The sequence below is a fragment of the Hemicordylus capensis genome, chromosome 4 (assembly GCF_027244095.1).
Source record: "Hemicordylus capensis ecotype Gifberg chromosome 4, rHemCap1.1.pri, whole genome shotgun sequence".
Taxonomy (NCBI): domain Eukaryota; kingdom Metazoa; phylum Chordata; class Lepidosauria; order Squamata; family Cordylidae; genus Hemicordylus; species Hemicordylus capensis.
In genome coordinates this window covers 177925112-177940116 of record NC_069660.1, presented here as the reverse complement: position 1 = coordinate 177940116, position 15005 = coordinate 177925112, and the positions used below count along the sequence as shown (strand labels likewise).

Genomic DNA, 15005 nt, shown 5'->3' with positions numbered 1-15005 from the left:
CAAGCGTGCGTTCGTGCCTCGACTGTTCTGAGCATGCGCAGAGCGCATGCTCAGAACAGTCCAAGAGAGACACGACTGCCAGCACCCGGCGGCCATGTTGGGCGGCCAGAAGCGGCCGCCCGAAGAAGCTGGGAAGCAAGGAGAGAGGCGGCGGGGTAAGCTGGCCGAGACGGCGGCAGAGCCACCGTCTCGGCCAGAGGAAGCCAGGCGGGGGGCCAGAGGAAGCCGGGCGGGGGGCCAGAGGAAGCCGGGCGGGGGCAAGAGGCGGCGAGGAAAGCCGCCCAAGGTGGCGGCAGAGCCGCCCCCGAGGCCTGGCGGCGCCGGCAACACCCGGTGGCGGAGACACTTTGGGGCCCTTGCCCGGCCGGGGAGACCGGCCGGGAATGTTAGGCGGGGGCAGCCCAGATTGGACCGGCAGCGTGGCCATGGAGGCGGTGGCAAGGGGAAGACTGGGCCCCAACTGACTAAAGTTGCCGGGTGAGTGGTGGGTGGAGCGCAAGACTTCTGGGGAGGGGGGAGGGCAAGAGGGAGTGGGGGTGGGCCCGGATCACTTACTAGCGCCCGTTATTTAACGGGCCTGAAAACACTAGTAACATATAAAGCCCTAAACATCTTAGGTCCTGGGTATTTAAGAGAGCGTCTTCTTCGCTACAAACCCCACCGCCCATTGAGGTCATCTGAGGAGGTCTGTCTCCAGTTACCGCCAACTTGTTTGGTAGTCACGCAGAGATGGACCTTCTCGGCTGCTGCCTGGAGATGGTGGAATGCACTCTCTGCTGAGTTACAATCCTCCCTATCTCTGGCTGTTTTAAAAAAAATTTGAAAACCTTTTTTTTTACCCAAGCTTTCTCAGGTTTTTAATTAAAAATACTGTTTGTTTAATTTTATGGCTTTTACATTATTGTATTGTTTTAACTTTTATATGTGTTTTAATTGTTGTTAGCTGCCAAGAGATGTAAGTTTGGGCGGGGTATAAATCTAATAAATAAATAAATAATAAAATCAGCTGGAGAGGTCCAGTTACATATGCCACCAGCTTGTTTGCTGGCAACTCAGGACCAGGCCTTCTCTGTGGCTGCCCCGGGGCTTTGGAATATGCTCCCTGTTGAAATAAGAGCATCTCCTTCTCTGTTTGCTTTTAGGAAGACCCTCAAGACACACCTGTTTTTTCAGGCCTTTAACTGAAATTAATTTTAAGCTGTTTAATTTGTTTTTATCTCATGAGATTGTTTAAACTTTTTATTCTGTGAAATTGTTATAACTGTTTTACTCTTTTTTATATTGTCTTTTAAATTGTTTACACCGCCTATAGATGCACATATCAAGCAGTATATAGATAGGATAAACAAACAAATGTACTCATTAGGGATCTTCTCTATATTTTGTATATTATTGTAATTATTATTTTGTAACTGTTTTTGAAAAATAAGTGGTAAAATACACTTGAAAATGGGTGGACACAGCTGCTAAAATCTCAGAAGCCAGTATAGAGGTGGGGCTGAATTAACGGATGACATCCTCATGAACTGTGGAGATGCAGCATGCAAAGTGCCTCCATAGTGTTTAGTAATGCAGACTTGTGCTGTGTGCACAGAAGGAACAATTTTCACCAGTCCTCCCCACCCTGGACACACTCCCTACAACTCAGATACAGAATTACTCCCTCAGGGCTGTGCAACCTGCAGGGACATACTTCAGGGTCAACGAGAATGCTTCCAGTGGGGAGGGGAATTGGCAGAAATCTCTCTCTCTCTCTCTCTCTCTCTCTCTCTCTCTCTCTCTCTCTCTCTCTCTCTCTCTCTCACACACACACACACACACACACACACACACACACACAGTGACTCTGCATTACTAAATCCTGTAAAGGCACTTTATATGCTGCACCTTCGCCCTGTTAGCAAGGATGTCAGCCAAGATCTCCAGTGGTTCAGGTTGCAATGCCTTGGATAGTTTCTCTCCTTGTCTAGCAAAACTAAAATAAATTATGCAAAACAGCAACTATTTTGTAATGTATATATAATCGACATCTCTTTTGTATTCATTTACTTCTTAACTAGGAAGAAAGACGAAGCCCACAGCATCATTTCCGACCACGAAACACGCTAGATGGAGCTAAAATGAGAGCATCTGTTCGTATGACCCGATACTTGGAATCGTGGGGAGCAGCCAAGCCATTTGCTCACTTGCACCATCGAGACAGCATGATTACTGAAAATGGCAAGATCAGCACCATGGTATGGGCTTTTTATGTCATTTTAAGCCACTGAGATATATTTCTAAAAGAAAGAAATATTTCCATTATCGTTTTCTTTGGCCAGCAGAATCTAAACAATCTGTCTTCCTGCCCTCTTTTACATTTTTTTTTTAAATTAATAACCTCAAATCTGAATGATATACCCCCAGGTACCATTGTCAGTGCACATTAATTTGAATAATTTGAATCCCCGCCTTGGGATTGTTTTAATGAAAGGGGGTATACAAATTTAACAATAAAATAAATAAATAATAAATAACTCCTTAACTTGAGCAGTATTCTTGTAGTGCACACCCTTTTCCAAGACCATCTTGCTTTTTGAAACAGCATTACTGCTCTTACGCATTGTCATGATAATAATATTTTATTTTCAATGTTTGCTGTCAATAGAAGCATTTCTTTTTAAAATAATTTAGCCTCTACGTATTATGATGGCACGTATGTGTGTAGGGAGGAGCCTCTCTATTGTAGGGGCAATTGGAGGTAGGGAATGCAGTGCATCTCCAAAGGACTCTCAATAGGCTGTGTCACCTAGTGCTGATTGGTAGAGACGTTTGCCCACTTGAGAATGTTCTGTAGTACAGAGTTTTACGTGTCCCCATAGAAATGAATGTTGACCCATTTACTTTATTTCATAGAATTCAGTGAGAGTCACTGCAAACTGAGTTTGCTTCTGCATGGTAGGGATGTGCACGGAACCGGCGGGTGTGGGTGGGTTTGAAGGTGGGGGGATATCTTTAAGGACTGGGGAGGGTGCACTCACACACACCCCGCCGTGTTTCCCTCGCCGGCGCTGCAGTTTAAAGGAGTCCGGCGGGGCGGCAGCATATCTCCCTGCTGCCCTGTTGCCTCCTTGGACCGAAAGTGACCGGAAATACCTGGCGCACATTTGAGTGAGCGGGATGTGCGTGCACGCATGCCCAACATGCGCATGCACATCGTGTACATCCAGTCACTTCTGGTCCGAGGAGGCAACAGGGCAACAGAGACGTATGCTGCTGTCCCGCCAGACTCTTTCAAACTGCAGTGCTGGCTGGGGAAATGGGGCAGGTGGGGAGGGGGGTGAGTACACCCTCCCTGGTATCCCCCCCACCTTCAAACAGGTCAAACCGCCGGTCTTTCTAACCTGTTTGGAGGCCCATAAAAGGGGTTCTGATGGTCTCTCTTAAAAGTTTGGCAGAATCTTTTTAATTGGCTTTTTATGGGTGATTGATTGATTTATTAAGTGTTAAGTCAGTGTCGACTCTTAGCACACTTAACACGGCACCTCGGGGTTCATACAAGCTCCTGCAGCCTCAGGAGTGTGCTATTCCCCTCCCATTCCTGTGGCATTCCCACGGGCATGCCTACTTTCTTTGTAGGTTAGAATATGCCAAGATTAGACATAACATCCGAACCCACCAAGCTCAGCATATCTGAACCTACTTACCAGTTTCAGGGAACCGGAGTTCTGAAACTGAGAACCAAAGTCAGTTTCAGATCTCAGGCTCCCTGAAGCAAGTAGATTAAGTTGTGCTGAGATGAGGTTGGTGGCTTTGAACGTCATGACCAAACTTTGCATGTCCTAACCTACAAAGGAAGTAGGTGTGTTTACGGGGAAGGGAAGTGCATACTCCCAGGCCTGTGGATGCTTGCACAAACCTCTGCTGCTGCCTTAAGTGTGAACCCACCTTATATGTAGAGAAGAAAAGATGAAAAAGCATATATATTAACAACCTGTTTGCTTCTCTTGATACCTGATGCAAACTATGAGTATGAAGAAGAATAGGGGGGATATCTTCATTCTTCCTAATACAGAAATTGAGTGGTCTCATGCATATCATTTGGAAGCAAAGCAGAGATTTCTTCTTTACATCTAGAGACACTCAGGGGACTCTCTAGATATAGAGAAATAGTAATAATAATAGTAATAGTAAGAATATGTATTTACCACTTTTCAGCAAAATATTATCAACATGGTTTACATAGAAAAGAAAAAAAGATTGTTTGCTGACCCAAAAGGGCTCACAATAGAAAAATGAAACACAAGGGAGACACCAGCTATAGCCACTGGAGGGACTGTGCTGAGGTTGAATAGGGAAAGTTGCTCTCCCATGATACATAGAGAATCACCACTTGAAAAGGTCCCTCTTTACTCAGCATGGATATAGCAAAATATATTAACAAATACATTAGTTTGCAAGTTAAAAAAGTTTAAAAAAAAAACATATTCAAATAAATTAAAACAGCCTAAATTAACATAAATTAAAATAGACAAGAATCTATGCTCAGCAGCATCCAGGATCAATTAAATGCTGAGGGCAGTTGATCCACAAAATGTTAAGGTTGTCTGTCTGAGTGGGAGAATTTGACCAGTTCCTGGCAGCTTGTAGTATCTTGGAGGGAGGCATTGTGGGGTGGGATGTATGCTGTAGGGCTAACCTGTCCTGAACTATATTTTTTAGTTTAGGAGGTTTTCAGTTGGGGTTAGGGGAAAAGGCTTCCTCTTCTCTCTTCCGCACGCTTCTGAAACCTTCCGCTACTGTGCTATATAGCAGTAAAGGGTTTGAGACTTTTCCCCCTCTTCCCAAAACTTGTATCCTTCTGAGAGAACCAAACAAGACTACAAAGCTCTTACTCTACCCTGGCTGGAACCCTGGACAAGAGCACACCTTTTAGGAGCTAGGGATACACAGCAGCAATTTGTTGCCGTTTCCCACTCATCAATGACAATTACTGTATCTTCAGAAACGGAATGAAGGAATGAATGAGTGAGTGAATGAATAACTTTATTATCATCATAGATCAGACATAGACACAACCAATTATACAGCATTCAGATAAGAGATCTATCATACAGTACACCAACAAAGTAAACATTCTATGGTGGGATCTAGAGAGTAGGAATTAATTGTTGGCGGATCTTAACAAAATTTCATACCAAAAAAAGCCATATAAAGTTTCTTATATGCAAGATTTTTTTATCTGCAAGAAGAGGTGTGACATAAAATTCATCAGTTCGGCTGGGGTGATGTAATAACAAGGGAGTAATAACCCCTGCTAACTTGGCAGAGTTGACTGTTGCTGGTGTCTATCTCATGTTTCTTTTTAGATTGTGAGCCCTTTGGGGACAGGGATCCATCTTATTTTTATTTATTATTTCTCTGTGTAAACCGCCCTGAGACATTTTTGGAAGGGCGGTATAGAAATTGAATTATTATTATTATTATTATTAATAATAATAATAATAATAATAATAATAATAATAATAGCACAATATAAGTGGAAAATCAGACATCACCAAGACCTGGCAATGGCTTAAGAATGGCAACTTGAAGAAAGAAACAGAGGGTTTAATACTGGCTGCACAAGAACAGGCACTAAGAACAAATGCAATAAGAGCAAAAGTGGAAAAATCCACAACAAACAGCAAGTGCCGCCTTTGTAAAGAAGCAGATGAAACAGTGGACCACCTGATCAGCTGTTGTAAGAAGATCGCACAGACTGACTACAAACAAAGGCATGACAAGGTAGCAGGGATGATACACTGGAACATCTGCAAAAAATACAAGCTACCTGTAGCCAAGAATTGGTGGGACCATAAAATTGAAAAAGTTGAAGAAAATGAAGATGTAAAAATATTATGGGACTTCTGACTACAAACAGACAAACATCTGCCACACAATACACCAGATATAACTGTAGTCGAGAAGAAAAAAACAAGTCAAAATAATCGACATAGCAATACCAGGGGATAGCAGAATAGAAGAAAAAGAAATAGAAAAAATCACCAAATACAAAGTTCTACAAATTGAAATGGAAAGGCTGTGGCAGAAAAAGATCCAAATAATCCCAGTGGTCATTGGCGCCCTGGGTGCAGTCCCAAAAGACCTTGAAGAGCACCTCAACACCATAGGGGCCACAGAAATCACCATCAGCCAATTACAAAAAGCAGCTTTACTGGGAACAGCCTATATTCTGCGACGATATCTATAACAACTGACAATAAAATTCTGGCATCCCAGATCCTTGGGAAGGACTCGATGTCTGGATAAAACAAACCAGTCAATAACACCTGTCTGACTGTGTAAACAAGAAATAATAATAATATACTCTGACTGTCATTATAAAAGAAACAATATAGCAGCACATGGTGGACAGATTCAACCTTGCCTGAACCACATGGGCAGATCTGACTGGCCAGGGGAATCTTCAGAAATTTATCATATAAAACTGCTGATGGTAAGGTATAATGTCTTGCTCTGAGGAACACACTCTGGTGGTTGGGTAGAGGCAGTATACTTCTGCATGCCAGTTGCTGGTACCGAAACGGGATTTGTTTTCATGCACTGCTTGTGGGCTTTCAAAAGTAACTGAGTGGTCACTGTGGAAAATGAGATGCTGGACATTTGGTTTGACTATCAGGGCTCTTATGTTCTTACCGTCCTGAGTTTATTAGTAGCTCATGTTTGTTTCAGTGAATTGATTGCCTTTGAATAGCTTAGTCCTAAAGGTACAATTTTGATCCATTAACATTAGTGGGAATTTTGTCATATACTTTATTGAACTTCTGAGTTGGGAGTAGGAGGAGATGTTCCATGACATAATTTGCATTACAATCAAGGCTTGTAATCATACATTGAGAATTAAGAATGTTTTATAATATGGTTCGTTGGGTGACATTGTCTTTTACTCTTTATTCAGGACATGCCTATGGGACAATATAATTTCCAGCGTTGTAGGGAAAGGTATGATTTTTTTATTTAAAAAATATATATTGCAAGAAAAAGCATGACTACTTTTAATCATCACTTTGCTATAAAAATATGAAATCTATTACGCGCACTATATGAGTATTCTTTTTGTTAGCTGGAGTGATGCTGAAGAGCTGTTAGGAAGGATTATAATGAAAATGATATATATCAATATGGAATTAGTATTTGTTGAAGTTCTGACAATTATTCTTATCTTGGTGTTTATCAGAAGTGTGTGTTGATGGAATTAAGTCATCAGCAAAATGCATGGATGGACTGAGACAATCAACTGAACACTTAATATAATCGTAATAATGATTTAGACATCACACCAAAATGTTGTTGATTTCAGTATGAAGTACTGGAAGTGAGTAGCCAAATAATTGGTGGGTTAGTGTAGCTCCTCTCTCTGCTGGCTTCTTGACTTTTATTGTCGCCTTTGGATTACTAGGGCACAAACAATTCTACAGTTACAGTAGAAGTTGCAACTGGCAGAATTGTCCTATCATTATTTAGACTCTGGATGTAGTAACTCTATGCCTCCTTGGTTCCCTCCCTGCCCATTTATGTTCTGCCAGTATTTCTTAGGCTCTCCTGTCTCTAGTTCTTACATTTGGTCTTGCCCCAGTCCTTCTTCCTTTTTCTCCCCCCCCCTTTCTTGTATTGAACTCTTTATCTCCATCACCTGTTGTCCCCGCTTCTCAGTCCACTACTCACGTTAGCCACCTGGGCCACCCTCGTACTCCTCGCTCTCTGCCCCCCACCCATATAATTGATCTCCTTCTGATCTAAAGACTGTTCAGATCCCCTCTTGCCTCAGTTTCCTGCCCTTTTCCCTCAAGTCCCATACCAAAAGGATTGTGTGACCATCAAGGACATATTTTCATGATGCACAGTGGGCTTCAGAGGGAAAGGGGGATCATAAAAAATTCCCCCTTGCAGCCGCATAACTGGAAGTCAGCACTACTATACCAGCACAGCGCTAGTGTGGATGCCAGCCAGTGTATTCAGGTGAAGAATAATGAGGTAACAATTGTCAAATAAGGTTTCAATGAGACAAAAATCCATCATTTCTTATAAACTTCTATATGCCATGATATTACGGAACCTCACAACTCAAATTTCCAAGTTACATAGCCTTTTTTGCCATTGGTAATAAAATATGTAATTATTATATCTGTTCACTTGGAGCAGCCATATAACTGTCCTGTACCCAGTAATTCTAAGCAAAATCTTAGATTCTGGATTCCTTTCAGGAAGGTGTGGTTGTTTTTAACTAATCTAGTTAGTTGTATGTTATGCAAGTCTAAGGTCAGCAACAGGTCAATGTTATATTGTAAGATGGCAAGCTGATATTAATGCAGATCCATATATGGTAAATTGACCAGGCCTGTATTAGATATTATTGCAGGAATATTTCTGTGCATCTGAAAGAGTTGTCAATCTTTTTGTTTTGTTCTTTCTAATTATTGCTATATTTTATTTTATTTTTAATAGTCAGGATGTTTTGTTTTGGTTTTTGGTTTTTTTGTCCTGCAGAACAAAATCTCAGAAGAAAAAGTTTGAAGAGGAACTGAATGAAAGGATGATTCAAGCAATTGATGGAATAAATGCTCAAAAGTAGGTTTGTACACACAAGTTGCCTCTTCTTTCTCCCCTCCCCAATGCGGCGTCATGGCATCATAATGTCAGGCATGTGGGGAACCTGAAAGACTTGAAAGAAGCACTGGAGAAATCTATTTGAAGTTTCTTGTCGGATTTATTTATTTATTGGATTTCTATACCTCCCTTCCAAAAATGGCTCAGGGCAGTTTACATAGAGAAATAATAAATAAATAAGATGGATCCCTGTCCCCTAAGGGCTCACAATCTAAAAAGAAATATAAGATAGACACCAGCAACAGTCACTGGAGGTACCGTGCTGGGGGTGGATAGGGCCAGTTACTCTCCCCCTGCTAAATAAAGAGAATCACCACATTAAAAGGTGCCTCTTTGCCAAGTTAGCAGGGATTGTCCTCATATCATCCAGATTATCGAGTGGCACAAATAAAAGCAAACAGAAGATGTTTAAGATGTTTTGTGCCTGAACTGCCTGTAGGACAAGAAAAAAGTATTTTAGCAAACCAAAATGTCTCTTGTTTTGAAAACAAATGAGAAGAATTGAAGGAGTGTTCTGATTCAGTGGCTTTGGTATTTGTGCAGAGCATTCTAGAGGATAGGGCAAACCTGTTCTCTTTACTGTTGGGGAATGTGCTGCCTGCTTAGTATAGTGGTGGTGTGTGAATAGAACATTCCCCATAATTTGAAGAGAATAAGGCAGTCCCTTCTCACACAGAGCACTCTGCTCACAGGAGGACACATCACCCATCCCCAAATTTTGGACTGCAACTATAGTTTGGGCAGGGTGGGGTTTATGCCCCTAGTACAGTGATCATCACTATTTTTGAAGGGAGGACCACTGCCACTGAACTGCCTGGGCACAGCCCCCTTTTCTTGGGTGGCATAAAAGGTGCTGCTGAATTTTTTGGGCCCCATTGCCCAAACAAGCTCACCACCTGACAAGGCCCTGCTCACCTGCTGCTACACAATTCAATCTGGCACTAGCCTCCTCGGCTTTCTACTTATGCTTTCCCTCTCTCTTGCTTTCCCCTCCCTCTCTTCCTCCAGACACTAGTGCTTCCACTTTCCTCCCAGTTTGTGCAGGGTTAAGCGGCTGAATGACCCAAAAAGGATGCATGTACCCCCTTACTGTGTGGTGCGACTGCCACCATGATCTGGCCTGATCGTGCAATGGGGGGTGGATGCCTGTTTTCCTCTTACCTGCATGGAAAACGCACATACAGTTGCTTTGCCCTACACAAACCAGCAGCAGGAGGAAGAGGAGGGGGTGAAAGCAAGAAGCGAGAGAAAGCGACGTCAAGAGCCAAGGGGGCTAGCAGTGGCAGCAGGAGGAATAGGGCAAGTGGCAAGCCAGGGACCACCACTGGGGTCTGTGCAGGCCACCACTGGCCATGCAGTGAAGAGCAGTGCCCTAATAGGTGACTACAAAGGCCTCAGATTTAGAGGTTATTATATATCCAGTTATTAAATGGACTGAAATTTTGTGTGTTGTTCCTTGTGCTCAAGCCACAGTTCCTTTAATTGGACTTAAACATGACATTTGTTCTGAAGTTCCACCTCTTGCCTCCTGGCCTGTGCATATTATAGGATTATAGGCTTCAGGATCCTCACTGCATTTGGCTTTTGGGGCCCAATGCTAGGCTCTGGTTTTGATCTAGAAATCTCTAAATTAGCTTAGGCCAGCAGTATGTAACAAAACTACCTTCTTTCATATATAATTTTGTTCAATTAAATGCATCTCTTAGCAATGCAGTGTGGTTTCCCAGCCCTTGCTCATAATGTCTGCCATCTGAAGATCCCATTGCCAGTATAAAGTCTGCATATTTCTTTGAAGATGGAGACCCTGTCTGCAGTACAAATTTATTTATTTTTTGGTCAGTTTAATTGTTATGGATTCCTGCAATGTATAGTGAGAGTGATAGACTGATGATGATACTGAGAATTAGATTCCTAGCCTCTCTCAGAAAATTACAATTTATCATTAAGATGATGATGATGATGATGAAGATGAAGAATATTTATATACCACTTTTCAACAAAAATGTTCTCTGAGCAGTTCTCATTAAAAATAAAATTCCACTTCTAGTCTTCCCTGCAGAGAGGAAATGACTGGTAAACCCGTTTAAGCTTTAAGTCTTTAAAGTAATATACTCAAACTGTTCTGAAATTTGGCTTCCTTTTGTGATATGAGGATGTGTTCTTATTTTAAGTCTTCAGAAGAATATGGGGCGCAGAGACATATTCTGTATTTGTGTTGTGTGTCATATTCTGTATGTTCTTTTTTCTCTTCTAGGCAGTGGCTTAAGTCTGAGGATATTCAGAGAATATCATTGCTTTTCTATAACAAAACATTAGAAAAAGAAGTAAGTAATTTTTGACACCCCTGGGTTCTGTATTTTCTTTTCTTTTTTATTGTTTTCTTGTTTATCTGCAGGTAAGGTTCTCAGATTACAACCCGGAAAAGTAAAAGTGAATAAACTTGATGAAGTGGAAAGATAAGGTAGCAGTGGCTTCTTTCACCTGTTCTTCTCCATCTTGTCTGCCTTTATCCCCCACATTCAGCTGGGCAAACTTGGATTCCTGCTTGTTGATGCATGGGGGAGAGGAAAGAAAAGGAACCAGGACAAAAACAGGTGAAATAAACTGTGGCTAGTACCTCAGGAAATGTAAAGGTGAAGACATGTTCTGTAGACTGCAACTTCCCTGTAGGAAACTGAGTCTGTAATCTTACGCTTTCTTTTGAGGGGGAGTAAAAACTTTTGAAGGAGAAGCCATGTTAGTCTGTAACAGCAAAAACAACAATATGTCTCTGAGGGATGTACAACCCTTAGGACATAATTTTGGCATACATAGTGGACTTCAAAGGGAAGGGGAGAATAGAAAGAATTGCTTCTCCCCTGCCTGTGCTGTGTTAGTTTGAATGTCAGTACTGTTGCATCAGTACGGTGCTATTCTGGAATTCAGCCAATGAATTTCATAGCACCTTAAAGACTAACAAATGTATTGTGGATTTGTTCACAAGAACAATGGCCCCAACATGCAAACAAGGCGGCAATGCACCCCAAACACACCCATCCTGATGTCCCTGAAGAACGTCCTGACACGCTCTTGGGCCATCCTTCAGTCATGTGTGAGGGCTCTTTATTTGAATGGCCGCTAAACACGTGAGGTTTTGAGGGCATGTATAGGGCCATTCAGATGAGCAGTCCTTCCACAGCGTGTGAGGATGCCCTTCAGTGACATAATGGTGGGCACACTCTTGATGTGTTGCTGTCCTCTTTCCATATTGGGACCGTTGTTCATGTACATTCATTTCTGTTTTCACACAGTCCATTTTTGTGGACAAAAGTTTTTATGCTACAATAAGCTTATTAGTATTTCAGGTGCCGAAAGATTTGCAGTTGTTTTTTTCTTGGGAGTAAATCCCATTGAAATCAGTGAGACTTAGTCCAAGTAAACATGCTTAGTTTTGTCTTATGAATTCCAAAAAAATGATGTCTGATTTGTTGGAGTACCTGAAAATTGTTGGTTTTGAGTTCTTTCAGTGCTACGCAGTGCCGTACTTAGGACTGTTGTACGTTCAGGATTTGAACACCCTATCTAGAATGTGGGGGGGGAAATGTCATCTTGGATACAAAATGTCAAGGAATTTGAGCTGGAAGATTGCTTTAAAGAATCTAGTTTATGGTACCATTGTTGTGGTGCTTCTGTAGGCATCATCATCATCATCATCATCATTATTATTAATTCAATTCTATACTGCCCTTCCAAAAATGGCTCAGAGCAGTTTACACAGATAAATAATAAACAAATAAGACGGAACCCTGTCCCCAAAGGGCTCACAATCTAAAAGAAACATAAGACAGACACCAGCAACAGTCACTGGAAGTGCTGTGCTGGGGGTGGATAGGGCCAGTTACTCTCCCCCTGCTAAATAAAGAGAATCACCATGTTAAAAGGTGCCTCTTTGCCAAATTAGCAAGGGATGTAGCTACATTGTAACTACATGGTGTCAATGTTTCCAAGCCCCATAGTCTTACTTTTTCTCTGGCACCAGTGCTGCCGACTGGCTAGTCTGGCTCTTTTTATATGATTCAATAATCCCCTTCTCCTCATTTCTGGATCACCTCTAGTGAGGGTTTATTGAAGTGAAACACTCCTAACACTTTCCTATACAAAGGATTTGGGAGAAATAGGAGAATATGTTATAGGAGGAAATGTGTGCAACAGCCACCAAGCTTTGTGGAGTATTTTTTCCAATCCCACTCAAAAAAAAGTAGGGGTTTAAAATTCCCTCCCGCACCCCCACTTGACAGTTTATCCAGGAATTAACGAATGTGGCAACCCTAGCTATACTACATATATATTGTACACTAGGTCTGAGAAATCAAACGTGTCATAATGCTTGCTCCTTTCTTCTGTGTACTGCATGCATGAATGCTACCATAAACTAGACGTTGGGAGCAACCACACTTATTAAACATGTGATTGTCTCATTTGTCTATGAGGCAAGGGTGGTCCTACTTTTTATAAGAGAAGGATCACATGAGGAACAAGGGTGAAACCAGACCCCTTCCCTGTCTTACCTTGCAAAACTTGGCAGCTTTAAGCAGTTTTCTCTCTGTGCTGCTTACATTTGCTATCAGCTCTTGCTGGGAAAAAGCTCTAAAATGCAGCAAAGAGTAGTGAGGTAAGTAAGGGGGAGGGGTGGAATTTCCTCCATGTGTACTCTTTTTGGTACAAAGCAAGAGACAGGCACACATACCTTTTATAAGTGAACATGGTAAGCACATCTTTAATAAACATGCAGTTGCCCCAAAGACGTGGTCTGAGCCTTAGTCATCTCTAGCTTTGTATTTAATAATTTTGGTTTGTGTATATATATATTTCCAAAAGAGCTGGAAACATCACAGTCTTTATAGACAGAGAACCTGTGGGCAAGTGGTAGGTGCCAGTAGACTCAGGGTGACCTGCAGATACGTTGGTTTCCAAAAGATCTGAAGAAAAAACCCAAGGGGGACTCAAAACCCCACAAACTGCCAGAAGTTAGTCAATGGGACAGAATGTTTGTGAGTTAAGACAAGCAGGTAAGCAGAGCAATTGGAACTTAGTGGCGGGAAGGAGGACCGGCCCTAGGGTTCTTGGTGTCCTAGGCGCCGCACACACACACACACACACACACACACACACACACACACACACACACACGAACCTTGATATCCTCAGACTCTACATCTGCGAATTTGCATATCTGCAGTTGGGTAGTTAACATCCAATCTCAATATACACAGGGAAAAACCAGAAAATAAGGGGTTAATTCTGCATATCTGTGAGTTGGGGATGGCCTCGGAGGTCATTTTCAGCTGCCATTTTATGTTTGGCAGCATCAAAATTGGCTCCATTTTTTAAAAGGTTTTAAAAAAACCTGTGATTTCCAGCTGATTTTCGGCCATTCGGAGGCATGGCTCAACTCAAGGAGACCAGCGAAGCACGTTAGGTAGCTTCCCCCCACATTTCCCCCGCTGAAATCTGGCTGATTTGGGATGATTTTCCAAATGACCAGGAACCTAACCCCCTCAATGACATAGCACCCCCGCCCTGACTCAGTATTCACGGTGTCCGTATCTGTGGTTGCAGCAAGGAATGGAACCTAGGGATGTGCACAAAACTGGTTTGCCTGGTTCTGTTCGGATCCGAACCGGGTCCGAACCAGGAGAGGGTGGTTCGGTTTTGGTTTTGTTCGAACCACGTTCAGTTCAGATCCGAACCAGTTCGGACCAGTTTGGACGCCCAAAAATTGGTAGGATGGTAGCTGGCACCCAGGGGTACCTGTCACCCAAACCCCAAAGCAATCGGACACTTGTACAATTTTTTATGAATTTTTGAAAATTATTTTTATTTTTTTCTCATAGGATATAATGGGACTTGAACCAGGCCATTATTCCTTATTGTGGAGCACCCATGGGTGCCAACAACCATGCAAACCCTGAAGCAATCAGACACCCCTATGATTTTTTATGAATAATTTAAATATTTTTAATTATTTTTCTCATTGAGTATAATGGGACCCGAACCAGTCCATATCCCCTATTGTGGAGCACCTAGGGGCACAAAAGGGGGGTGGGTGGTAGACAGGCAGGGGTGCCTACCACCCACAAAACCCCAAGGCAATTGGACACTCCTCTGATTATTGATGTGAAGCTATACATTTGCTGCAATCCTAATTATTCTCTATGAGGAATTCAAAAATACTTTAACAATTCACCAATAATCACCAAGTTAAAATTATGTTCTGTTACATACAGAAGATACATTTAACTGAATGTTGCAAGGGCGCAGCAGCTGGGGCAGGGAGGCAATGAAGAAGGAGATGATACCTTTTAAAATCTGTCAGA

At 42.2% G+C, this 15005-nt stretch overlaps 1 protein-coding gene across 4 annotated transcripts in view; it reads left to right on the top strand.

Moving 5' to 3' along the window:
- ADCY2 (adenylate cyclase 2) overlaps positions 1–15005 on the top strand; it is a 193363-nt gene that overhangs the window by 126189 nt on the left and 52169 nt on the right. For all 4 annotated transcript variants that reach the window (XM_053243793.1, XM_053243792.1, XM_053243791.1 and 1 more), the window contains 4 exons: positions 2061–2237; positions 6941–6984; positions 8530–8610; positions 10904–10973. In XM_053243793.1, the coding sequence (XP_053099768.1) occupies positions 2061–2237; positions 6941–6984; positions 8530–8610; positions 10904–10973 (372 nt within the window). The remainder of the gene's footprint in view (positions 1–2060; positions 2238–6940; positions 6985–8529; positions 8611–10903; positions 10974–15005) is intronic.